The sequence below is a fragment of the Solea senegalensis genome, linkage group LG10, assembly GCF_019176455.1.
Source record: "Solea senegalensis isolate Sse05_10M linkage group LG10, IFAPA_SoseM_1, whole genome shotgun sequence".
NCBI classification, from domain to species: domain Eukaryota; kingdom Metazoa; phylum Chordata; class Actinopteri; order Pleuronectiformes; family Soleidae; genus Solea; species Solea senegalensis.
In genome coordinates, this window is record NC_058030.1 from 14,889,641 (window position 1) to 14,914,074 (window position 24,434).

The 24,434-nt window shown below is 39.9% G+C and overlaps 3 protein-coding genes across 6 annotated transcripts; 1 reads left to right on the forward strand and 2 right to left on the reverse strand.

The window, feature by feature from the left end:
- Positions 1-45: 45 nt before the first annotated feature.
- adal (adenosine deaminase-like) lies at positions 46-1,938 on the forward strand (the record flags this gene model as incomplete). The annotated part of the gene is made up of 8 exons (XM_044036645.1): positions 46-129; positions 209-296; positions 407-488; positions 646-772; positions 852-932; positions 1,002-1,140; positions 1,228-1,328; positions 1,578-1,938. Coding segments are annotated over 8 exons (894 nt in total), but the record flags the coding sequence as incomplete, so codon positions are not given.
- Positions 1,536-10,951, reverse strand: nat10 (N-acetyltransferase 10). The gene is made up of 29 exons (XM_044036643.1): positions 10,832-10,951; positions 10,522-10,648; positions 10,353-10,444; positions 9,661-9,832; positions 9,303-9,425; positions 9,153-9,214; positions 8,961-9,075; positions 8,301-8,408; positions 8,010-8,143; positions 7,805-7,898; positions 7,620-7,718; positions 7,407-7,543; positions 6,651-6,775; positions 6,411-6,561; positions 6,053-6,149; positions 5,814-5,930; positions 4,874-4,975; positions 4,683-4,757; positions 4,481-4,597; positions 4,248-4,381; positions 4,110-4,158; positions 3,689-3,785; positions 3,492-3,599; positions 3,245-3,417; positions 3,027-3,146; positions 2,809-2,907; positions 2,542-2,615; positions 2,379-2,459; positions 1,536-2,289 (listed from the first exon to the last, which is right to left on the reverse strand). The coding sequence occupies exons 2-29, from the start codon at positions 10,633-10,635 to the stop codon at positions 2,145-2,147; spliced, it is 3,114 nt and encodes a 1,037-aa protein (XP_043892578.1). The 5' UTR covers positions 10,636-10,648; positions 10,832-10,951; the 3' UTR covers positions 1,536-2,144.
- Positions 10,952-11,856: 905 nt separating this feature from the next.
- On the reverse strand, positions 11,857-20,830 carry caprin1b (cell cycle associated protein 1b). Of its 4 annotated transcripts, none has more exons than XM_044036105.1 (18): positions 20,682-20,830; positions 19,356-19,523; positions 19,171-19,233; positions 18,978-19,064; positions 18,642-18,880; positions 18,453-18,535; positions 16,811-17,011; positions 16,643-16,695; positions 16,474-16,557; positions 15,290-15,475; positions 14,375-14,483; positions 14,221-14,282; positions 14,035-14,127; positions 13,723-13,869; positions 13,294-13,447; positions 12,948-13,124; positions 12,506-12,612; positions 11,857-12,403 (listed from the first exon to the last, which is right to left on the reverse strand). In XM_044036105.1, exons 2-18 carry the CDS (start codon positions 19,521-19,523, stop codon positions 12,317-12,319), a joined length of 2,100 nt encoding a protein of 699 aa, XP_043892040.1. In that variant the 5' UTR covers positions 20,682-20,830; the 3' UTR covers positions 11,857-12,316. The 4 variants fall into 4 exon arrangements, with proteins under 4 accessions (XP_043892040.1, XP_043892039.1, XP_043892038.1 ...); XM_044036104.1 differs by having other exon boundaries at positions 12,948-13,127; XM_044036103.1 differs by having other exon boundaries at positions 18,453-18,565.
- Positions 20,831-24,434: the final 3,604 nt, after the last annotated feature.

A 24,434-nucleotide genomic window follows, 5' to 3' on the forward strand; every position in this document is an offset into this window, starting at 1 on the left:
GAAATTCTCATCACCTCATGCCTCATTCAAACAGAACATCACTAACAACATGGTGCACATATCTGCAGGTGTTTTCAGGTGTTTAAGGTCATCCATCAGCTGGTGGACACAGAGGAGGACATTCTGATGGTGAGGACCAACTCAACTGCTGTTCTTTTTTTAATATAATTACCCAGATCATCAGCAACACATGTTATTTTCTCTCCAGGTGGCTACAGATGTAATCAGGGAGTTTGCAGCTGATTCTGTCAAATATTTAGAGCTCAGAAGTACACCAAGGGAGGAGAAAAACACAGGTAATCATACTCGACATGGAGCCTTACATTTGATTGTATGGCTGTCAGCTTTGTAAATCAAGACCATAAACATGTAATCTTTATGTTAACTGCTTCATTCTTTTTCCTAGGATTGACAAAAAGGAAATATATTGAAGCCATCATCAGAGCCATACAGCTGTGTAAAAGTGAGGGACTGGACATTGATGTCAGGTAGGCGTAGTACAAAATGTACACTTTCTGCATTTAAGTGTATGAGAATTGGATCTGCTGGCCTCAGGCTGCCTACATTAGTGGCTAATGGCCAGTTAAAACCACCTATGCTGTAACAATGTAAGTCTGAGTCTAAATCTGCTTATTTATCTTTAAGGTTTCTTGTGGCAATTGACCGAAGGAATGGAGCGAAAGTTGCTATGGAGACGGTGGAGTTGGCTGAGGAGTTCCTGCTGTCCTCTGATGGTTTGGTGGTGGGACTCGATCTAAGCGGAGATCCAACAGTCAGTCAACCAGTTTTATTTAGTGGCTTTAAAAAAAAGATAGTGACAGTACCTTTGATGCTATAATTTTCATCTTTAGGTGGGTGATGGAAAATCTCTACTTCCAGCTCTAGAGAGGGCCAGAAACTGTGGACTGAAGTTGTCATTGCACCTCTCAGAAGTATAAATCAAATTGTCTTTCCATCATTTGTTCTAAGCCCCAGTGTCTACAACAACAAAAATCTTTCAGGTACAATCCCAGCTGGAGGAGTCAGAGTTGCTGTTGAATCTTCCTCCTGACAGGATTGGTCACGGTACCTTCTTGCATCCTGAAGTGGGTGGATCTCAAAGTCTGGTTGACAAAGTGCTTAAGAACAACATACCACTGGGTAAGACGGTGATTTAATATATATATATATGTTCTGTAGTTTCCACAGTATTTTGGCTGGGTATTTGATCTCCCAACTTTCTTGTAGAGTTATGCCTGACATCAAATGTTAAAGGACAAACTGTGCCATGTTACTCCAAGCATCACTTTAAATACTGGTACCAGCTGGGACATCCAAGTGTGATTTGTGTAAGTTGCCTTTATTTGTTCTTGCTAAAACATATGACGTGACTTTAACTTCATCTGTGTTTGTCATTCCACACACAGAAAAATCCCTTAAACCTTTCCTCAGTTCTAATTTAAATAAAAAATACATTTACAGGATGCCAACCTTTTGTTTTGCTGTAAAAATTTAAACAGAACCTGAAATGATACATGATGGCTGGAAAGAAAAACTTGGTTCACCATGAATGATTTTTATTCTTTGTCATATTACAGACCGATGATAAGGGCGTCTTCTGTACAGACTTGTCTCAGGAGTATCAGCTGGCGGCTTCCACATTTGGCCTGAGTCATGACGCCATGTGGAAGCTCTCCCAGCAAGCCATAGATTGCATCTTCGCACCAGAGACCGTGAAACAGCAGCTCAGACAGAAGTGGATAGATTTACAGCCTCAGGTGTTTAAGTGACTAACTCAGTGAAGCTTAAAACCAGTCATATACCTCAGGTTTCTAGTTTTAAAAAAAGTTTAAATGTTTTTTTTTTATTTATAGAAATAATGACAACAAAAATGGACCTCAAAAACTAGTTATCAAATGTTTGAAATACTTGAAATAAGTAAATTCTTCTTATTTAGTACAAGTGTGTATTGTGTTTTTGGTCTTGAACACCACATAAACCAAAGCAACATGTTATGACATAAATTCAAAGAAATGGTCAGGGATAAAAGAAAAAGAAGATACCATTTGTTTTGATTCAGTACATGTCCCTCCAAGAAATCCATAATTCTCTGGCTGCTGTTGCTTTGCAGCCACTCAGTGTCCTGTCGATGCAGCACTCTATTGTCACACCTTCTTTCCAAATTTCCCATGCTTGTCCTTGCTCTTCTTGAATTTGCCATGTTGCATTTCCTTCTTTTTCATTTTCCCATGTTGGGGACCGCCATTGCTCTGTTCCACATTCCCCCTAACCATCTTCCTCTTCTTGTCACTGTTGGAAATAAGAACACAGATTAAAGAAAACACAGTTTCTGTAAATATATCACACAGTACCTCCTCAGATCCTGAGCATCACTGCACCTCTTTATGCTGACAATAGCTGTGTTCCCTGCTTTCTTCAACACCTGGTCCCACTCCTCATCATCCCCACGGATCCTGTACCTGTAAATAAAAAGAATCGCTTCAGTAAACATTGCCCTGATTCTGATACTGACTGAGGACACAGTCATGACTTTATACTCACTGTTCCAAGTCCATTTCCTTCACTTTCTCTATTTCCTGCTTGTGTTGTTCCTCAAATTCTTTGGCAGCTTCATTCTGTTAAAGTCAAGAAAAACCTTAAGTTTGTACATTGGCTGCAACAAAATATTTTAATAAATTGAGAAGAAAATATAGAATTTAGTCCACAAATACAAAAAGCATCAAACTTATATATGTTGTTAACGTTAGAGAAAACTGAAACCAGAAAATGTTTCTGCACTTATTTCACAGTTACTGTAACACAACATACCAGATCATCATTAAGGCTTTTCACAGTTGGCTCCAAGGCTACATCTTTAGCTTCTGCCATCTCTGCCTCAATCGCCTTTTCCTGGATGCTGGTGAAGGCCTGCAGTACAAATGACAACAGAAATAATAAATATTGCTGTCGACTTAATTACAGGTTATACATACAACATCTTTATACTTTCTTTTCCCCTGCAACTTCCTCCAATGAAGTAAACTCACTTGCACAAATTTACGGATAAGACGGTTGAAGAGGCCCATGAGCTGTGAGCTTGGGAGATCAATCTCTTTTTCCAGATCGTCCACAGTCTTGTGCTGCAACCCTATACCGAGCAGTAATGCCTGGAGAAGAGCAGTCATCGGCCGATCAACATCCACAAGAAAATAACTGGTCACAGCAAATGGAAAAGTGGGGTTTTCAAACCAATGAGGCAACTTACACACTGTGCTGCTGACAGGGAAATGTCACCAAGCTGCCTGAGGAAGAACATGCGTGCCACTGCTGGGATCAGGTCCATGATGAGGTGATAATCCACCATGCTCCTTGAATACAACTCCAGACGTTTAAGGTCGTATGGGCTGAACTGAGCGGCCAGCTCGGAGCTACTGAGGACTGTGAGGAACAGAAATGAGTCGGATCACGCCTGCAAGACGTGCAAGAAAAAATTGAAATGGAAGGATCTTAACTGCTCGTCTCCTCCTTTGAGTTTTTACTCTGCAAGATGGTGAGTGCCAGGCTTGGATGAAAGCGACTGAACTGGTAGGAGAGGAGGGACAGGAAGCGCCGTCGGAAATCTGAAGGAAACAGAAGGCTCAATTTGGTGCACTATAAAGTAAGTTTAAAAACAAACTACATCAACTGAGGCAGTGCAGGAAAAGTTCACCTTTCCAGAAAGCAGATTGCCACTGGCTCTGCACTTGGGCTTCATCTGTATTCAGCTCCTTCAGCATCACACATGAGTGCTCTCCTGTCAGGTCATTCTAGATACAACAGCATACCAACAATTACTGCATGTGACATCGGCACGGACACACATTTAATGTCTGTTTACATGTAGCACCTAAACATGTGAGAAAAACACATGGAAGCAGCAAGAAGTGCTTTAAACAAGGTGCTTGCAGGGTTGCACGTCTGTCTACAACTAAAACCTGGAGGCTGCAGAGATTAATGACAGTGCTGCATCCTCGCTGAATTAAACAAGCCATTAAATCAAGAAAAAATAGAAAATAATGTATTTGTGCAAAAGACAATGATATGAACCACCCCTTAAACATAAAAACAAGACATTTTATTAGAATACTTACAGGGGTTTGTCTTAAGTAGACTGGAGTATAACCCGCTTTCTTCCAGAACCTGTCAGTTAAAAAAACACATTTTAACATTTATCTGAATCTTATGAAATGTTTCCACCACCTCCCTTCTCCATATTTTACTGTGCTCACTTGAGCAGCTGTGTGGTCAGGCCGTACGAAACGCCTAAATAGTCCAGTCTCTCTGCTCTCCTCTCGCTCAGCTTCAGCAGCAGAGGGGGCAGCTCCTTCCGTGGCATGATAACTTCCTCCAGAAGACTGACAGCCTGGACAACAGAGAGTGTGTTACAGTTGTGTGGTTTTTAATTGTACTTTTAAACTGCATGTGGGGATTAATGCAATTCAGATGTCTTTTGTTGTATTACCTCACTGGTGACAGATGTGATCTCATTGTGGTTTGAGTGTGCGCTCTCATCCATGGTGGGAAACTTGCCCTCGTAGTACATCTGCAGCAGTTGGAGCGCTCTGGAGCCATAACCCATCTGTTACACAGGTGGAGAGCCAGTTAAACACATGACAATTAATTAAAACATTCAACAAACAGCTAAGGCCTCTGTGAGTTCTTACCCCCTGGTAGTCTGGATTGACAGCTATTCGCACCACTCTGGCCCCAGAGAGGCTGCCGAACTCTGGGTCTTGAAACTACAAAGAAAAAAGCAAACAATTCATGCTCGCACTGTGGAAACGACAACTAATTGCTCGTAAAAAACAACAAAACAAAGACAGAAAAAAAAAGAGAAGAAAAATGTGTTATTTACTTGTTCTGATACAGTCCAGGGGATGAGATCACCGGAGGCCTTCTTCCCCCTAGAGAGACTGTTGAGGATGGATTGCCGAGATATTTCTCCCTCCAGACACACCTGAGAGGAAACAAACATTCATACTCAAATAAAATCAAAACTTATAAGTTACACAAACATGTCGATTTTGACAAGGTTTTGAGAAATTGGGCTTGATATAATGAGAGTTAAACTGCTGATTTGGTATAAGTTGAGTTGGCTTGATTGATACCACTTTTGTGTACCAATAATCACACCCTTAGAGGTTCTATATGTAAGAAAGGTATTATATTACAACAGAAATGACAATGGTGTGTCAGAGGAGGAAAATGTGTTCAACTGAAATATTGGCTTTACTGAAAACAAAGGTAAAGACAGTATATCCACAAAATACATTTTCAAACCGTGTTTATTTTTATATTTGTTTCGGTCTGTTGCGCAACCCACCTCCACCTACACAATAATGCAGCTAGTAGCTCTTCAACACACAGGATGCTAGCATAGCGAGCAGAAAGCAGCAAACTGTTAAGCATCAAAAATACAGAATGATACGAGACCTTAAAAGCCCTGGTACACTGCTCAAAAATGTCTGGACTCAGAGGAGAAGAAGGGTATTTAAGGAATTAGGGTCTGCAGTCTACTCCATAACTAAATAAATCACCAACTATTTTGATAAACTATTATTTGATTTGGGTTTTTTTTTTTTAACAACTTAAACAAACTGTATAATTCTTCAGCCTCTGTGAATGTTTTCTGGTTTCATCATAAGAAATCATTAAAACTGAATCATTTTGTTTTTTGAAAAAAGACATATTAGAACACATGGTTTGGAAAACTAATCAATTATTTGAGAAAATAATCAACAGTTTAATCAATTAAAATAATAGTTAGAATAGTGAAGACTTTCATGAGGTTTTACCTGCACAACAGCGAGGACTTCAGGTAGTGAGTTCTGTGTAGGAGGAACAGGCGGCAGGAGGCAGAAGAGGTGATGAGCCGGAGCATCAGACAACATCTGCAGGTCATTGGGGGAATTCTGGAGCCAAAGGAAACAAAAGTGTCAGCAAATAAACACTAAAGAGATAAAACATTGTGTGTGGGACACTACGCTGTCTGTATAAATCATAATGACTTTTTATTACAAGTTAAATATATCACCTTATAATGTGATGACACATAGAGAGCCATCAACCTCTGCAAGAAGGCCTCGGATGCCTTGTGGTAACAGAACAGTGTGTCTCTGTTCACATAATATCTGAACAGCATAGGTAAGGATCTACAATTTTTTTGATGTGGACTTAAAAATAAACTCAAAGACAGACTAGACATGTGTGGTTCTGTTGAAGAAGACAAACCAGTCACAGCATGCACTGCCACTTTCTTTGTAAGGAATAATATTTTTGTACCACCTTAATAAGCCAAATGTCCAGAGCTAGACACAAAAACATATTGCCATTATCACTCCAGAGCATCAGGTGTCATGGACGGGTCCAGACCAGGTGTAACTAAAGGATACAGGTCACAAGTCTGTGGAAGTGGGCAGCCAGAAATGAGCCTGGGAATGTTAAGACAGTCCAGGCATAGCAGATCATTCAGCCACTTCTCCACGGCGTCCCCCGCAGCATATCGGATGGACTCGTGCAGAGAAACCTCATGTAGAGAGCGAGCTGTGACAGAAAAATAAACCGACGTCAGTCAGGTGATAGAGACGCACCAAACAAACACAGTCAAACGCTGAGATGCAGTAGTTCTTTACCTGCTGCTAGCCTCGTTGTGTTGGTGGACCTGTTCTCTGCTGACATACTCTGCTGACTGTCTGCACTCTGTTGCCTCAACTGCTGAATCAGTTTGAGGGAGAGGGAGCGACCGGTACCTTCGTACCTACAGAGACCAGAAATATGAATGAAACGTCTAAATCATTTATTGATCAGTAGAACATTAACTATTTAATCATTGACTAAACAACAACAAACAACTTGATCAATTTCCGTCAGTGTGTAACTTTTGGTGATTTTTGGTTGTTGATGTTATTATTCTGCCTAGTAGAACCTGATAATGTAATAATACTTTACCAATGATGTTATAAATGATTACATTAATGATAGGTTATGATATTAGGTTAGCCTTATTTTTGCAGAACTATAACCCGAGTGGTCTTCACCTTTTTACTTGCACAATGTTGCTGCTGCCATAATTTGGCCTTGACATAAGACAACTGACTTCCTGTGTGCAGCGCAGTAGTGTTGCAGTGTAAAACAAACACAGATCTAAACACAGCTATACTGAGAACTGTGTTTATGTTTAAAGATTATGTAACACAGTTGTGATGCACATCTTCACAAATTTCAGACATTGTATACACCAGTTAATAAAGACAATAAACCATAGGTTAATCAATAATATTTTGGTCATGCACTTGTACACATAATATTTACTGATTGCCTTTATGTCATTTGTCATGAAATCCATTGGGTGCGTGGTTATATAAATGTCATCAAGCTCTCTCACTGACCCGTTGATGGTGGAGGCCATGAAAACCAGATAAGGCCCGAGCAGTTTTTTGACCAAAGGGAGAGGGATGGCTGCAGCCTCGTCAATGACCAGCAATTCAGCCTGGCCCAGTTTCACTGCATCACCGGGGTGGATGTACTGTTGGACACAGGAACAGGAAGATCAGATGCATGTTTCCCTTCAGTAAATTGAGTAGTGATGTGGCTCCATTTACCTGAATTGTCTGTCGATGCTCTTTGAAGATGTTGACGCGCACCACTGCTTTGTTGAACTCTGGGTTCAAAGATTGGATGATTTCATAGTCCAGATGCTCCTATGAATGTACAGAAGAATACGAAGTACTGTAAGTTCTAAGCGAACAGCATCAACTGATACAGAGAAGATGTTCAGACAGTCTACCTGATACTGCAGAGCATCAAATCCTTTGAAGATAAACTCAAACATGGTGTGGAGGTTGTCTGGGCTTGGTGACGTTACGAAAATATTGGAGTAGCTGTAAAGGGAAAAACTGGCTGTAAGTGAGGGCAATATCACAGAAAAATATACATGTGTGACTTGATGTGTGCTTGACTTTGTAATACAACACTTTAAAACAAATATGTACCCAAAGGCCACAGCTCCAGCAACGGCCAACCCCAGAGCTGCAGACTTTCCTCGACCACGGGCTGCAGTCATAGCCACAGTGCTCCTCAGGGTTTTCTCTGAGATCGCCTCAATGAACTTCAGCACTCCTTTGGCCTAGAAGATGGGAAAACAAATAAGTGTAAATGACACCTGGGACACCTTCCAGCACATCATCCATCAGAACATGGTCACAAACATCTATGAACCTGATGGCGTGTTCATCAATTTACATTATACTTGGTAAAAAGAGGCTCTTAAACGAGATCCTGACCTGATCCATGGTCCTGCAGGAGTCCACCAACACCCCCACAGGCTGAGTGTCCTGAAGGGACTCCTTCAGAGCCTTCAGCTCCTGTTCTCGTGGAGACAAACTGTCCTCCTGAACAGTATCAGACAACTTGTTATAAAAAAGGCACCTCATGAGAAATAACAATTCATTATTGAAATGTCTATACAGATGGAAAGCAGATAAATGATCATGAAAAGGACAAAATACCCAAACAAAATGTACAAACTTCCAAAGTCAAAAAGCATCAACAGCAACCACACATAGTTTCTTCTTTATGTTTGTAATATTCAGAAATACCAGGAGTGGCATAAACTAATTCAAGAGACATTTTTATGTCAAGCATAACAAAAAATAACATAACTTAAAATCCATACAAAGAAAAACAGATAGCCATTGGAAAGTACAAGTATAGCTTAAGGGTGCAAATGATAATTATTTTTCTTATCAAGGATCTATACATTTCCCCCAAGCCTCAAGACAATGGCTTTAAATGGATTGTTTAGTTATCCCAAAAGTCCAACATACACTAATGTTTTGTTGAATAAATATGAAAGAGAAAGAAAATTGAAAATATCAGACTGGAGTAACTTTAAACAATAAAAGTCTCACATTTTTCTAATGAGATAAATAAATCAATGGTACCTGAGTCTTTGGGGGAACTGGCTTGATATTTGCCATGTGACTGGACATGGGGAGGATGTTGAGTTGGTCGTCAATGACGACGCAGTTCTTGCAAGATGCAAGAGACAGAATGAACCTAAAAATTGTCAAACAAAATTAGAGACACGTTTAAACTGTCATGCCACTGACCAGAAATCCTCCAGTTTCACATACCTCTCATTGAACCGTCCCACCACATCCTGATGAGCCTCTGTCCTGTAGCGGGAGTGTACGTCCTGAAAACAAACCACAGCCATCTTAAGTTATCTGACGAGAGCGTACAGTCTGACGTGTGTGAAGATGACATGTGATGGAGAAACTTACCATAGTCATAGTGTAAAGCTGCTTAAGAGAGTTCATTGTCCGCAGCAGTATGACCACAATCCCGCCTCCTTCTACAGTCTCAATCGTTCTTGCTAGGAGGTTGGGTGTAAGTGCTTCAAAATCCTGTGTGACAAGTAAACAAATAGAAATAAAGCTTTAAGGCATCCAATATACTGACAATATAATAATCTAAAGACATGGATCCCAACCTTTTTATATTCTGACTTGAAATATACAAATGTTTCTTATGAGCCCTGTTTTCAAGATATATTTGACCAAGTTAAACAAAGACTGAGATGGCAGAAGAAATATTACATTTTAAGGAAAGATAAATAGTGTCATAGTCTCACAGACTCACCTGCAGGACACACATGCCGTAGGTGTTTCCCAGAATCTTGTGCGTCTCATTGTAGTAACAGTAGCGGATGTTTGTTGCAGCGATGAAGAGTTCAAACGGGTCGTCCTGATTCAGATTCAACGTGCCCGTTTTGATCTTCTTCTGCAGCTGTCTCATGCGCTTCTTGCGATTACTGTTTCAGACACACACACACGTCAAACGTCAACATTCTCCTTAAATAATAATGTAATGTATTTGTGTAGCACTTTTCCATACAAGTCATAAAGTGCTTTCCAATGTTGAATCTATAAAACAGGGCAATTAAAATACAAAACAACAATAAATAATGTTAGAATATAAGAAGTTAACACTTCCAATAAGGTCATGTGCGAAGAACAGGCTTTTGTAAAAAGATTTGAAAGATTTTCAGTGAGCTGAGGCTCACAATGGAGGTGCACATTTAGTAATGTATTTGAGAGCTAGGATACAAAGTGCTTCAAAAGTAATGAGTAATATCTTAAAATCCATTCTGAAACTAACAGGTACCAGGAAACCAAAAACGTGAGGCCACAATAGAGCTGATGTAGCTGGGTTTGTCATTGTTGGCTAAAAGCCGAGCAGCTGCATTGTGAACAAGTTGGAAGGTGAAAGTGTATCAATTTTAAATAAAAGCATGGATGACCTTCTCCAGATCTGCCTGTGTGAGGGCTTACCTGCTGAAACCAAGGTCTTTTTTGTAGCACCACAGAACTGAGGGTCGAGCTCTCACGCTGGCTTTGGACAACATGTGATGCAGGATGACAACCTGGAAACAGAGACATGATTCTGAATGTAAACTGAGACTCGTATAATAGTGTGGAGGTGAAAGGCATGAGACATTACCTGATCTCTGCCTCGATCTCCCACCACAACAAACATGGAGCGGTGCTGCAAAGAGACTCCATTCTCTATCTGTACACGGATCCGGTTGTCGACCTTCTTGCGAACCGTTGCCATCGTCTTCCTGTCACTGAGAGAAAACAAACACTAAGAACTTAACTCAAACAAGTCAAGTGTCAGCAGCAACTGCGCCGGTGACGTGAAGTTAGCTAAACTTGAAATAAACGAGTTCATCTGCAACCTATGAGAAAAAGAGGCACACATATCGCGATATCAAAGCGCCACTTCAAACACGAAGCGTTTTCATTTTTACCTTCCGATTGCAGACAAAGGACTTATGAATTAATTTTCACAGAACATGGATAACTCAGGTGCTGAAGTTACACGGCAGCCATCATGCTGTTGATACTGAACTCTCACGTGGAGACACCCGTTCATGGAGGACCCCGGTGTGACGTCACATTTACGCGACAGTATTTATTTCTGATCCCTGAGTTTAGTCTGCCAGGCGTGAAGTAAACCCTTCCCTCTCCTCCCCAAACATATTAATAATGACTAAAACAAGCATCACAGTTTCCTCACCAACTACACGCGTTTTTAAAGGGACAGAACACCAAGGAAATTTAGACCCAGACGTTCTTCTTCTTTCACGTAAATAACCTTATGTCAGAATTACACAAATAACTAAAAACAATTAACAACAGGAAACCCAGGACACATTCGGCTTTGAAATAAACTTCCTCAAGATCACAGCACTCCAGGTGCATCAAGACCACTAATAAATGTTGAATGTAAATCACTGCATTTCTTTTACTGTAAATCATTGTACAGTTTGATACATTTCGGGTTATGAGTTTTTTTGCTGCACGTGAGTTTTCTTTAAATTGTATTTTTTTTTGCATGAAGTTACTGCTTATTCAAACTATATTTTGTTGATGTCCATAAATTAATATACTGTTACTCAGTAATCCAACAAACGTCATCAAAGTTGCTGGAGAGTTAAGAGACCCAACTTGCCCTGAGGCTCTTTAAATTAATTCAGCGGGTCTTTTTGTTGTCTTTTTTAATTATCTGCGCCTGCGCTCTGGTGACCATGCGGTGGCGCTGCATCACTGGCCGACATTCCTATATATTGTTATAGAAGCAAAACTCAGGTATGGAATAGTTTAGGGTTTAAAATTGCAGCACATGCACCATGTGAACAATTAATTTAGTTCAATCAAAAGGGCTCCATTTAAAAAAATAGATATTAAAAATATCTCCCCATCAGCACTTAACATTTCATTTTTGAGTGACAGCTCTCAAAACTGCAATAAAAACAAATAGCTGAAGCACAGGTATGCAACACAACTTTATTGAAACTCTTGAAGCAACATCAATTTACAAACAAGAAAACGGGAGCTCACTGAACATAAAAGGCTTATTTTTTTAGAATCAAAATGACAAAAGAACCGAGAAAGGGATTGAACTCCCAAGGATTGGACCAGCAGTGGCAGGTGCATTTTTAATACAAAAAATAACTTATGAAATCTTTCAAGTTTACAGGAATATTGTGACACATGGTGTGTGTAAATCAATTATTAGATTTACAACTTACCTTGTGTTTTAGACTTTAAATGATGTATTTCCAAAAATCAAAGCAGACATTTACTTTGACTAAAGAAACAGGAAAAATACCACTGATGAACAAACAGAAAAAAGGACATGAGTGAGCTGGGGCAAATGCATGGATGAATTTAGAATTTTCAGTGTGGTGCAATTAAATCAGTCACAGTCATTAAGAAAGGCCTCTCCCCCCTCAGGATCGCATTGCCTGAGTGCTGCCTCTTGACATTCCTCTGGGTCCCTGACCAGCTCCACGCTTGTAGTTCTGTTGGTAACCGTCCTTGAGCAACAACAGGAACAAGAACACATTTTAGAAACGGCTCCAGCAGATAGTAACATTTTAATTATCAAAGCCAGTGTGAGGTCTGAACGCTCCTCATACCCTCTGATAATTTCCATTCGAGTAATCACGGGGTGTGTTGAACTGAGTCTGTCCATAACCAGAGTTTGGAGTGTTGGCAAAAGGAGGACGATAACCATCATAGCCACCTGGACAAAAACAAGAGCTCTAAATTAAAATGCTTCTACTGAGGAGAACAACAAGATCAACAATTTAAGCCCCTTTCAGACAATGGCCATGTTACACATCGTTTGTCATTCTGATTGTTTTGGCTAACACCTGCTCCAAGTACCATCACCATAGTAACCATCAGACTGTTCACCACAGAAAAGCAGCAGTGCATGAGAGAGGCTGGTCTTTAAATAATAATAATAATAATGAAAAAATAGACTGACAAACTCACTACAACAATTATATAATGTTTGTCTAAAAATCTTAACATGGTTTTCTTAAATTTGCTTGTAGCTATATGTTTTGAGTGTACCTCTGAATCCATTTGAGGAGCCTCTGTAGCCGTTGATCATACCCCTGGCATTACGGGGTCCACCACGAGACATACCTCTGCTATTGTAGAAGGACTGAGCCTGTCTGCCAAAGCCTGGGCCCTGCGGAGACGGCTGCTGATGGCCTCCTGACTGGTCTTGGGAATGGAAAGCACCAACTACTAAAAGGAAAACATGGAATTTGTTAAAGGAAAACAGATGGGAGTCAATCTCTGGCCACAAAACAGGAAAGTATTAACATGTCTAACTGGAATGTAATCTCAGAAACACAAGTGTGGCACAATCAATCCAAGGAGTAAAGGAACAATGTAGTGAAAATCTGCCCACCAGACTGTAGCTGTTCTGACTGCATGTCTGTCTGCTCCACAGGATGCTGCGACTGGTTACTGAAAGCCTGGTTGTAGTTGTTTTGGTACTGGTTGGCCTGGTTCAAGGCCTCCGTCTCATTAGCTGGCGGGACTGGGGCATTGAGGTTGAACACCTGAGGGTAAACAAAGGCCACATTGTGGTGAAGCCAAAACCAGAGGAAGGATCAAGGAACTTACTAGAGATAAAGTACATTACTATGTAATAAAATGAGAAGAAACTTCAGGACTTGACATAATTACTAATGCAAGTCATTTTTAGCTTTATTTAAGGTCGGGTAGTCCAGTGAAAGTTGATCTTAATCAATAAATGACTTTAGCACATGTATTATTTGGCAGAATCTCAGTAAGCTTAGACGAAAAGCATACGACAGTGTCGTCACACTCTTACTGTCTGCATTGATTGGAATGGTGCTGCATTGACATTGATGCCACTGCTGTGAGGAGCTTTGGAAACAGGCTGGAAAACCTGCGTCTGAGAGGCAGGGGAAAGAGCTGTGGAGGGCGGAGGCTGCTCTGATGACAATGACATTGAGGTCTGTGGAAGACACAGGATACGAGTTGTTGGACTACATGATACTTATCTGATTGAGTGATTGGAATGATGGAGAAAGTTATGGCTACTTCATCATCATCATCACAATAACCTAAAAATATTTATTTTAACAATTAAATCTCAAGTGACTCTGGATTTAATTTTTACCTGGATGGGGTCGAGGGGTTCTGAAGAAGGTCGAGGATCTGGCGTGTGAGAGGTCTGATACATGGGGGGCGGTGTTGGGGAGACGATGGGGACCTGTAAAGTAAGAGCAAAACATAAGACATTCCCCATTTTAAGATTAACAGGTGTGATCCCATCAGCATGTTATTGTCATGTTTGGTGTCTTACTTGCGTAGGCTCAGGTTGGACAGGAACAGTGTTGGGTTGTGATAGCCGAGACTCTGCCTGAACTAAGATTAAGATATTGAACTTTAGTCAACAAAAACTCCCATTGTCAGATTTCCTTTATATTAACTTTACACAAACTGGCAGCATAACCTACCTGGAGGACACACCATCTGTGTTAAGTCGATGCTCTGAGCGGGGTTCATAGGTTGCGCCGATACAATGGCAGAGTCAACAGGCTGTCCGTCAAACTCCAGCATCGAGTCCTGAGAGGAGACAAACATCATTTTAAGTGGCCTAACCCTAACCCTTTAAGGCACATGCAGTGCCTTAAAAACACGTGACAATGTGTGGAAGAAGCCAGAGGTGTTTTTAATCAGAGGTGCTTGAGAGTCGTAATCCTGCTGCATTCGTCATTACTAACAAAAAAGCTGCAGAAACGACCCGCCTCACTGAATTCGTTAACATATTTAAGTGTAATTAATAAATAAAAAGACAATGGATCAACATTTTCCCTCACAGCAGCTTTGCTGTTTGATGCAAGTGAAGAAAAAAACAATAAAATGAATTTGCTGTGTCTGATCATCTGCTTCTTCACCAACTAATTCAGAAGCTTTGTCTGGATTATAGAGGTGCAGTATTTATATCGTATGAAAGTGTGAGTGAAATAAACTGCTTTGTGCCATTTAAAGAATATTTGTGTGCAATGACAACAATGGTGAAAAGTAAGCGCAACAATTTGTGTTATAAAACTGACAACAAGGTAAAGCTCATACTGAAATAATTGACGGGGTTTTTGTTCAAGGCTGAGAGTTTGTGGCCGATAAGTATCATCTAAGGAGGGAATGCAAGTTAACTGAGTCATAGTTTCCAGAGAACACTGCCTTGTGGTTATCAAACTAAAACACAGCCAGAAATGTTTTTAACCTTCTATGTTTTGGTGGCTCTGAAATGCCAAAGTAGTATGGATGGAGGACATTAACCAGAGCAGAATGTATGCGTTTTTTAAATGAAAATGGATTAAAATTAAAACATTTACAGTTATTATTTGTTTGCAGCACAAACTCCTTACCTGCATGAAGTTGTATGTTCCCTGCATCTGTGCCATTAAGTCCTGCACCACCTGCTTCCTGACCAGTGGGTCAGTAGGTGGAACAGGGGATGTTAAAGTCAAGGGGTGGGTCTCCAAGGTAACAGGTGAAGCCATAGGCTGCACAGGCTGCTGCTGCTGCTGCTGCTGCAGCATGGTACCAACTGCCTAAGAATGCAAGACAGGCAGAACAGGTGAATGATGGACGTATTAAACACAGGGCAGAACAAATGAAAATATGCTGAGGTGATACCTACAGGATTATATTTAGATTACGTTGTTAACTCAATTGCTACTGATGATGACTAAACATGTACATTGTCTGTACATATATTACCCTTACCAAGCACAGCACTATACTAGGACCAACTGTTAACCATTTGATGTCAACAGCATGAAGCGGTTGACTAATCCTGCCTTGTGTCAACCGTCCAGCCTTCTGGTGATGGTGTAATGATCTCTTTGCACACTTGCTGCCCTCAATACCAATGAATAATTATTTGAATGTCACAATCTGAGTACTACTGCTCAACATGTTCATCCATCCATTGCTACTTTACAGCATAACTACGTTGCATGTCACAGATCACAATTTCAGAAAGAATAACGAGTTTTATCTGACTTAAATGGCTTTCTTACTCGGATCTGGATCTAAATCCAGTAGAAGATTTTTGGGATAGAGAATCACTGTGTTGGCCAACACTGTCCATTAACAAATAAGATGACGTTGACCGACATAGAAGTCTGGCTGCTGCTTAACCCTATGCAAAACATAGCACAGGCTGCAAAGGCAGGTGAGCAGGAGAAACACAGCTGGTGCAAATGACAAAGCTGATCAGCACTTCTGCTGTCACACAATGCACACGCAACCACAGATCCGAATTCAGTAATAATATACTGTATTCATTACCATTTGTCTGTCATTACACATTACTGTAACATTTTGGGGAAATTGACCAAAGGAGGAATATTATGGGAATATGTTTTGTTTTTTTCCCTGTAATTAAAATAGCAATGTGGATGTATAACAGACTTCCCTCTTTGAATGGAGGTAATTTGAACTTCAATCATTTTTTGGATTAAACAAAAACTAAAATCAGAACAAAAAATACAGGAAATATTCAACAAAACAAAGAAGTAAAAGGTAAAAAGTCCCTGTAACTAACCTCTGTGTCTGTGGTCCACTCATCCCCCTGCTCCTTCTCACTGCCACTGTATGTGCTGTCTGGAATGAACTGTCTATTTACAAACTGGAGGGAGACAAAAGAAAACATTAGACACAAAACACAATAAGCCCTACAATGTAACGTAACGTAACAGGAACGTTAATCTCACTTCTGTCGTTTCCACCTCAATGGGCTCTGTGAACTCCTCAATTATTTCAGTTTCTGCAAAAGAGAGAGGGTAGTTTAGTTGGCTATGCTGATCTCTTTCTTACTCGAGTACATACTCATTTTAAACAGTCAGGTTTGGTGCAGGATGACTTAAGAGAAAAGTCAGGACCTTGATCAACCGTCTGCTCCTCAGCTTCCGACGATTCAGCTGCTCCTGATGCTGCTGCTGCTGCTGCTGCCACTGCTGCTGCTGCTGCTGCTGGCTCCTCCTCCTCCTCTTCCTCCTCACAAACTCCATTTTGATGAGACTGGACCCTGTCAAAGTACCCGCTCTGCAGAACCTGGTCCAAGGTCTCCCTCAGTGCTTTGTCTAGTAGAAGAAAAACATGGTTAGCCTTGTATCAAAATGTCAGGTAATTAAAGTCAAGATACTCTTCTTTAAAAGACCTTAAAACAAATGGGTTACATTAAACTGAGACTAAAGTGACAAATGTAAAGGAGAGCTAAAATATCACAGTCAATTAAGTCATGTGATTATATCAATAATAACCACACAAAGGCCAAGCAAGCCAAACATATTGCGTTCATTTAGTCCAACTACAGCCTACAAGATTTTCACAGTACAATAACCTCAGCAAGTTTCACAGTAAACACAGCATTTCACAATTATTACCTGTTACAAATGGAAGTGTACACATCTTTTACATTTGTTTGAATTTTACAGTGAAACTGTTTCCTTATGGTGGCAGCTCAGGGTTAGTGTGTCAGGTTAAGCTCAGAGGTCACAGGCAACACAAATTAAGCTGGAATGTGGAAAATGATTCCAAGTGCACAATAATGATTGCCATTATTACAAAAGGAGATGCACGGCTGAGTTTCTCCATTTGGGCATATTTTAAAAAAAGATGTACATCAGTTTTTATACCATTTTACAGTACACTGTGCCATTAATCAGATATAGTACTGCTGTAACCCTGGTATTATTCAGTTTTTAACCTGTAGCAGAAGGTTGAAAAAAAAAAAAGAAGTAGAGACTGATTAGATTAGAAAAAGGCTGCTACATCAAGAATGAGTTGTAATATACTAAAGAACACTAATCCTTCAGCACAGACTTTTCCACTTTTAGTTCTTCAGAAAAAGCAGGGCAGTATTATTCCTTTACCGTCTGCTCAACCCTGAATAAATAGCAACCTGACTCACCAAATGAGACCTCCTTACAAAAGTAAAATGGGTGGCTTGTGTCACTCCAGCGAACTGGGTCACCAGTATCCTAATGTGACTTGACCAGTGGAACCACAGGCAACAGGGCCACTGGCACCCTGCCACACTGCTGAGTCAGGATAAGCCCATGGTGCTCAGCCCTCGAGCAGAATGCAGCAGTGCATTTCCCAAGGCCACACCACTGAGAATGCAGTACGCCAACATACCCAAGGCCTGATTTTTCCCAGTCTTGTACACATGGTGTATTAACAAAATACAGTACACACAACACTATTAAATGAAGACTAGTTTATAGCCCACAGTATCATATGATAAGATAGTATTATATAGCAGTATTGTTCTGTGTCTTTTGCCCTAGGCCTGTGGCCAACTTTACTATAAGCTTGTTGATGACTGATCATATACCATCGGATAACATGTTCTACTAAAAATAGAGACCACCAGTTTAATCTAAATAAAGCCGTCATGTCTCACATGTTCTTAGGTTCTATACGAAAACATATTTGGTTTAAATATCATCAAAAAAATAAATCATCATCATACTTGTTCTAATGTTCACAATTGTTCAAATATTGATCATTTTTACTCACATGTTGTCCCAACCACAGCCATGTCCTTTCCTTCCAACAGGTCCCAGAGATGAACCGATGCTTCTTCATACTGGTCAACCAACCTGAGATGTGTAGAGATGTTGCATGATTGACTGATCAAAAAAGAAAAAACAGTGTTTTACATCTTAAACTAATCCAGATATTAAAGCCTTGGCAGCTCAGACCTACCTAACACTTTGATCTCGATCTGGCCCAACTAATTTGTAGAACTCATCAAAAGCTGCAAGGTCTGCATCTGTCAACAGTGGTGAGCCACAGAGTCCCTGCTTCAGGTCCTGTCGCACAGTTTCATCTCCCAGTCGGTCCAGGAGGAACTGCAACTCCAAAATTGTCCTCAGCCTCCTCTGTTCTGCTTCATCGCGCTGCAGCTGCTCCCGCCGCACAGACTTCTTTACCACCTTCTGGAGCTAATGACAATAAACAAAAAGTGACATAAAGCTTGAGTTTCAAAAGTCAGGACAGACACCACTCTGAAGCAGCACAGATACGTAAAGTCAGCATTACATCTTGTCCCAGTGTCACGAATGTCTTCTGCAACTCTCGTGCAAATTCCAAATTATGCGTGATTTCTTGATATTTGGAGAGGGCCTCCTACAAAATGAAGAAGAAATCAACATTTCACATATTGATAAAAAATACATTTATCACAGGGTTTGTATGTTCTTGAACAAAATGATGCAAGCTTCAATGTACCTACCAGCTGGTCCTGATTGAGTCGTTCCCCACTCTCCTTCCTGACTTGATAATCATCCAGTTTGCTCTGTAGACCATCAAAAACATTAAAAAAGTTAATACATTCCATAGAATAACTATTGTTTCTTTTCAGTAAGAGATGTATCTACAGTAGGTGCTTTCTGGAAACACTAGAATGAAAGGTCTAACCTTTTTCTTTTCCATGTTGCGGACCTTCTTCTCAATGACACCCAGCACTTGCTTCAAAACTTCAGACTGTCCCCCTCCAAGTGGAACATTGCCCATTGATCCTGGAGCGGATCCCACATCTGGGCTGGCAGTCTGCAGTGCTCTGTTTGCATTCATTGCTGAGGGCATCTAAAAATGAAAGTATGAAACCATTTTCTTCAATAATACTTTGTTGTTTAGTCAATGAGCTGTCAAAAAGTAGTTCATTTGCATTGCCCACCGAGTCTGTAATTGCTTGTGTTACTTCGAAAAAGAACACCATTTAATTTCATGCGTAAAGTTCAGATTTTAAGTCGGAGTAACAGATACTCCAGGTATGACACTGTTCATCTGCATCAGGACACAAGATTAATCTGATGCCTCCTCAAGAAATAAGTATCCATCAGTTTCCTAGCTCACATTACCATCACATTTAGGCCTAGAATTAAATTTGGGCATTTTAGTATCAATATTTAAATCATTTTGCAAAATTGTAATGACATATTCTGTCAGGCACACTTCAAAACGAATCTGTCATCTCTACATGACATTACATCTGATTGCATAACCTATAGGATATTAATGACCAGAAATATTAATTACGAAAAATGTAATGTTGGAAAAAGATGATTTTATACAGTTGCAGATTACCAAGTAATTTTGATATTATTTTGTCAGGTTACGAAACAAGGACTTCGATGACATCACCCTGAGGCGCAAGACTAATCCAAAAAGTAATCAGCAGATTAATCAAATTCGAAAATATTCATTAGATGAAGCTCTAAAATAGATCTCACAGGAATCACATGTCGCATTTAGAATACCAGTTTTTACAAACGTGCAATTGCACAGGTGATGACACGGAATAATGACAGGTCGGATATGATCGCTCAAGACGTGCAGCACAGATTTGGCCCGCAAAATCCGTGTTGCCCAGATGTTACCGCTACATTTAAACGATGTAAAGCTTCGTAAATAGAAACATAACCGCCATCATAACAACTGGTTAACTTTAAAGTCAACTCTGGGTGAAGTAAAGAGGAGCCATTTAACTCTCTATTATAATATTGTATGAGTATAAAATTGTCTTTTGTGATGTGCTACAAAGTCGTGTCGTGGCGGGTCTGTGGCCCAATGTTGCCTCACAAGTGTGGTCAGCTCACGGAGTTCGGTAAACGGCCCTGTCCATTAGCACACAGCACTGACTTAGCATCCTCATGCACTGCTAGCTCCCGGCAGCGAGGCGTGCTAGTCAACAGCCGGTCGGGAGCCGAGCTCGCACCGCGGCATGTCTCCCGATTCACCCACCTTGATATTTTATATCCACAGGGGAGCTTGCTAGCGAAATGCACGAAACGGCCAAGTTGTTGTTATTATTGTTGTGTTGCTTTATTTTCTCTTTCACTCTAGTGTGGGATCCGCCCCGCCGGCCTCACCGACAACTGAGACGGTTCGAAAGACGGAGAAACTCTTTATAAAGGCGGAGGTCCGTTTATAGCAGTCAAATATATGCCGGTCTACATAAACTACACATTAGGCCTTGATAAATCACAGTTTTATTCTAAACAACAGTATCACATTACTTTGAGATATACTAAAACTAATTAATTTGACTTTTCCAATCTTGCTGCAATTACATATTATAAAGTTGTTATTTGTGGTCAGGCAAACAGCTCCACAGCCTCTCGGCTAAAAATCTGCACAATCACTAGGTTTGATGAGGTTTCTTTTCTCCATCCTTCCCTGTGTCTTTACAGCATCTTTCTCTGCAGCCGCTGCTACAAGTGCTGCCATGTGCACGTACACAGCTGTCTCATTCACAAACATCATCTTATCGTTTTAAACAAATTCACCGAAACAAACAATTAAAACAAAAAACAGAGCTGATACTTATATATCTCTAAATTAAATTGTGTAAAATGCGACGTGTAAAGGGATGGCTCCAAAATACTACTACTGCTAACAATAATGATAATAATAATGATAATAATAATAATAACAATAATAAAAATAACAATATAACAATGATTATAATAATAATGATAATAATAACAATAATAATGATTATGAAAACGATTCATATTTAAGTTTTACAAACACAAACCCACTCATACTGGCATACTGCAAACTCAGAGATGCAAAGTAAATGTTTTTTATTATTATATTTCATTAAATCACTGTCATAAAATCATAATAAAAAGTGTTGCTTTCTGTCAAAACATAAATGCACAAACAAAACTACTTTCTCTGTCCAAAATTGTAATTGTAATTCACATCACCAGGTGGCAGTAAAGCTCAGCAGTATGATCAACAAAATAACATTAACTGGCCCTGAACAGACGTTTTTAAACTTACTCAGTACCTTTCAGAAACTGTGTATAGTCTGAACTTGCCTCTGTTTTCAACAGTTTCATTGACAGATCTCCCATTAGAGTGAAGATATGAAGATAATTTTCACATACTTTTTCACTTAACTCTTTAGCGGCTCATTTGTGTTTCATGGTTTTAGTTCATTTTGCTTACATGTTTCATTATGGCAAGTAAACTGACCATTGCTCTGTAAAGAATGTGAAAGCAGCCTTCTTTTGTTTTGCCAAATACAGGAAGCAGTTAACATGGCTGCATGGTTTTTGATTGCACTGTTCCACTGAAAGTGTTTTCGTTTAAGGATAATACTGATTATGGGAGGATCCCGAGGGTAAATGAAGCTCCCTTTCAACAAATGACTCATTTCCGCAGCCTGCTGTATCTCAATTAAACGACAACAGCCAACACCAGCCATCCTCTGAAAGAATACCAGGATGGTTTCTCATCTGACCTCTGATCTTTACACCTTGGCATTTTGAAGCTTACAATCAATCTCACAGTGCTTTAGTTTAACCCCATGCGTTAACAGTGAACAATGAAATATTCCTACATTTGTAGACCAGTGACATCACAGAGGGAGGTTTTCAAAAAATCACTTGTTTCAGATCAGACAGGAAGATGTCTGTTATGCTATTGCTGCTCTGGAGCCAACACTATGTCCACAGCTCTGTTATTTCAGGAAACAGGCCTTTAAGCCTAAATTTCATGCAGCAGCCTGTGGGTCACAGTTTTGGTTCACAGTCCAGTTCAAAAATCTGTAATGAACAAACAAGATAATATTTAGAAGCTAGATGAATTTGAGACTTATACACTTTGTTTGAACAATGATGGAAGGAAAGAGCCAAATCTGTTCAATAGAATTTCATTTATTCCTTTGTGGCAACGCTCATTTTCCAACTGCCCTCAAATTCCACACAGCTTTCAACTCCATAATGCTCTCAGGACCCAACAGGCAAAACAGGAAGTTGGATATGAGTGACACCACTTCCCAAAAGCATTTCTATATTCTTAACTATTTGCTTCCAGACTCCAGGCAGGGATGAAAGGCCACTGCATAAAATTAATGATTAAAATATTGCAATTCTTCTAAAAAACTGAAATTGAGACACAAAGCTTTTAACAATGTTATGAAGAAGGGGCGATAAATCAATTTCAAGTCTGCAGTAAAGTGCAGCTCCTATCTAATGACATTTGGGAACCCCTGCTACACAGATAAGAGTTTTTCACCAATAATTAGCAAGTCTAGTGCACTGAAAACTTAAATTCTGCTATCATGCTGAGCCATCTGGAGTCAACTTGTCTATCTGGGAAGCCATGTGGGGTGTCATCATGTAAAGAGCTGCAGGAAGTGAATGCAGTGCGCACCAACCCCCAAAGAAAGTGTCATCTCTGTGTGTAAGATGCATATCCTCTGGGCTTTCTAAGTCAAATCTGCAGGAAGTCATGGATGCTTTGGTGTCACCGTGTCACATCTGAAGCCTTTCTCTTGTTTCACAATTCTCATGTCTAGTAAATGTCTTCTTAAGTTTGATGCTGGTGTAAAAGTGACATTCAGGAAAGTACTCAAGTGTGTCAAAACTCTCGAAGAGTCTTTGTTGGGTGCAACAAAATACAAGTAAATACACCATTGCTGTTGCATTGTGTTATACAAAGACACTAAAGGAAAAAAAAACATTTGTTCTTTTTTTCCCATTTTCATTTTTTTTTATTTCACTGTAAAGGTGTTCTGCTTTCTGAGGAGCTGGCATGAAACAGTACCACACTCACTTTGCTGCTGGGCTTTCTCAGATTGGTGAGTGTCCAGTGCAAGGGAAGTTTTCAGCCTATATTTACAGTTTGCCCACAATTGTATTCCATTGCATCTGGCTTAAGAGCTGACTGTAGCTGCTGGAGTTGAGGTGCTTTATCTCTCTGCCCAGTCCAACTGCTGTCTGTGCCCCTCCCTCCTGCAGGCAGCCCCAAGGCACTGGCAGCAGATAAGAAGAAGGGCCAAAAGCAGTTCTGGTTTGAAAAGGAAAGGCTGTGTGTGAGGACACCAGCTATGTAGACATATCCCAGTGCTTTTCCCCTGACAACCTTCTTCATCTTCATCTTCTTTTACCATTTTACACACTTGTGTAAACATTTGTGCACTATTCTGTCGTCTGACCCTCATATATTATATATTATTTATTTTTAAAATGACAGACTTATCTTAAATCTTATTGATACTTGAAACATTGCATGCTGACATTTTAAATGTATCAAGTCAAAAACATTTAATGTTGTTTACACATTAAGGAATAATCCTGTCATTCAGTCTCTAATGCTTATCCAGTCCCTGATGACATTAGGTGAGAGGGTAACCTGCATAACGCACTAATAATAACGTTGATGGACTTTAATGTACAGTGACGGAGTGCTGAGATCTAGTGACAAATAATGTCACAATTGCTATGACACCCTCATAATAATAAGCTCAACTTAAAAATTCTGCATGAGTAAAAGAAGTTTTGTCATAAAACGTTTCACTGTATCAAAAGTAAAAACAATCATTATGAAGGACAGACCTGTCAGAATAATATTTTGTGCAAACAAGTTATTAACTTGTGCAAAAACACAATACTGAATATAATTGCTGCTTCTGGGTAAGTTTCATTTAATGCTTTATTTAAAAATAATGTACATTGTACAATTTCATTTATAACTTTTGCT

What these genes read in the sequence shown, in the direction of transcription:
- caprin1b (XM_044036102.1), bottom strand. Translation starts at nt 19,523, where the DNA reads ATGCCCTCAGCAATGAATGCAAACAGAGCACTGCAGACTGCCAGCCCA. An exon ending in GCAACATGGAAAAGAAAAAG is followed by an intron (nt 19,234 to 19,355) that starts GTTAGACCTTTC and finishes GATGGTCTACAG; the next exon opens with AGCAAACTGGATGATTATCA. An exon ending in GAACATACAACTTCATGCAG is followed by an intron (nt 14,484 to 15,289) that starts GTAAGGAGTTTG and finishes GTCTCCTCTCAG; the next exon opens with GACTCGATGCTGGAGTTTGA.
- nat10 (XM_044036643.1), bottom strand. Translation starts at nt 10,635, where the DNA reads ATGGCAACGGTTCGCAAGAAGGTCGACAACCGGATCCGTGTACAGATA. An exon ending in CTGACCACACAGCTGCTCAA is followed by an intron (nt 4,159 to 4,247) that starts GTGAGCACAGTA and finishes TTTAACTGACAG; the next exon opens with GTTCTGGAAGAAAGCGGGTT. An exon ending in CCCTGTCAGCAGCACAGTGT is followed by an intron (nt 3,147 to 3,244) that starts GTAAGTTGCCTC and finishes GCTCTTCTCCAG; the next exon opens with GCATTACTGCTCGGTATAGG.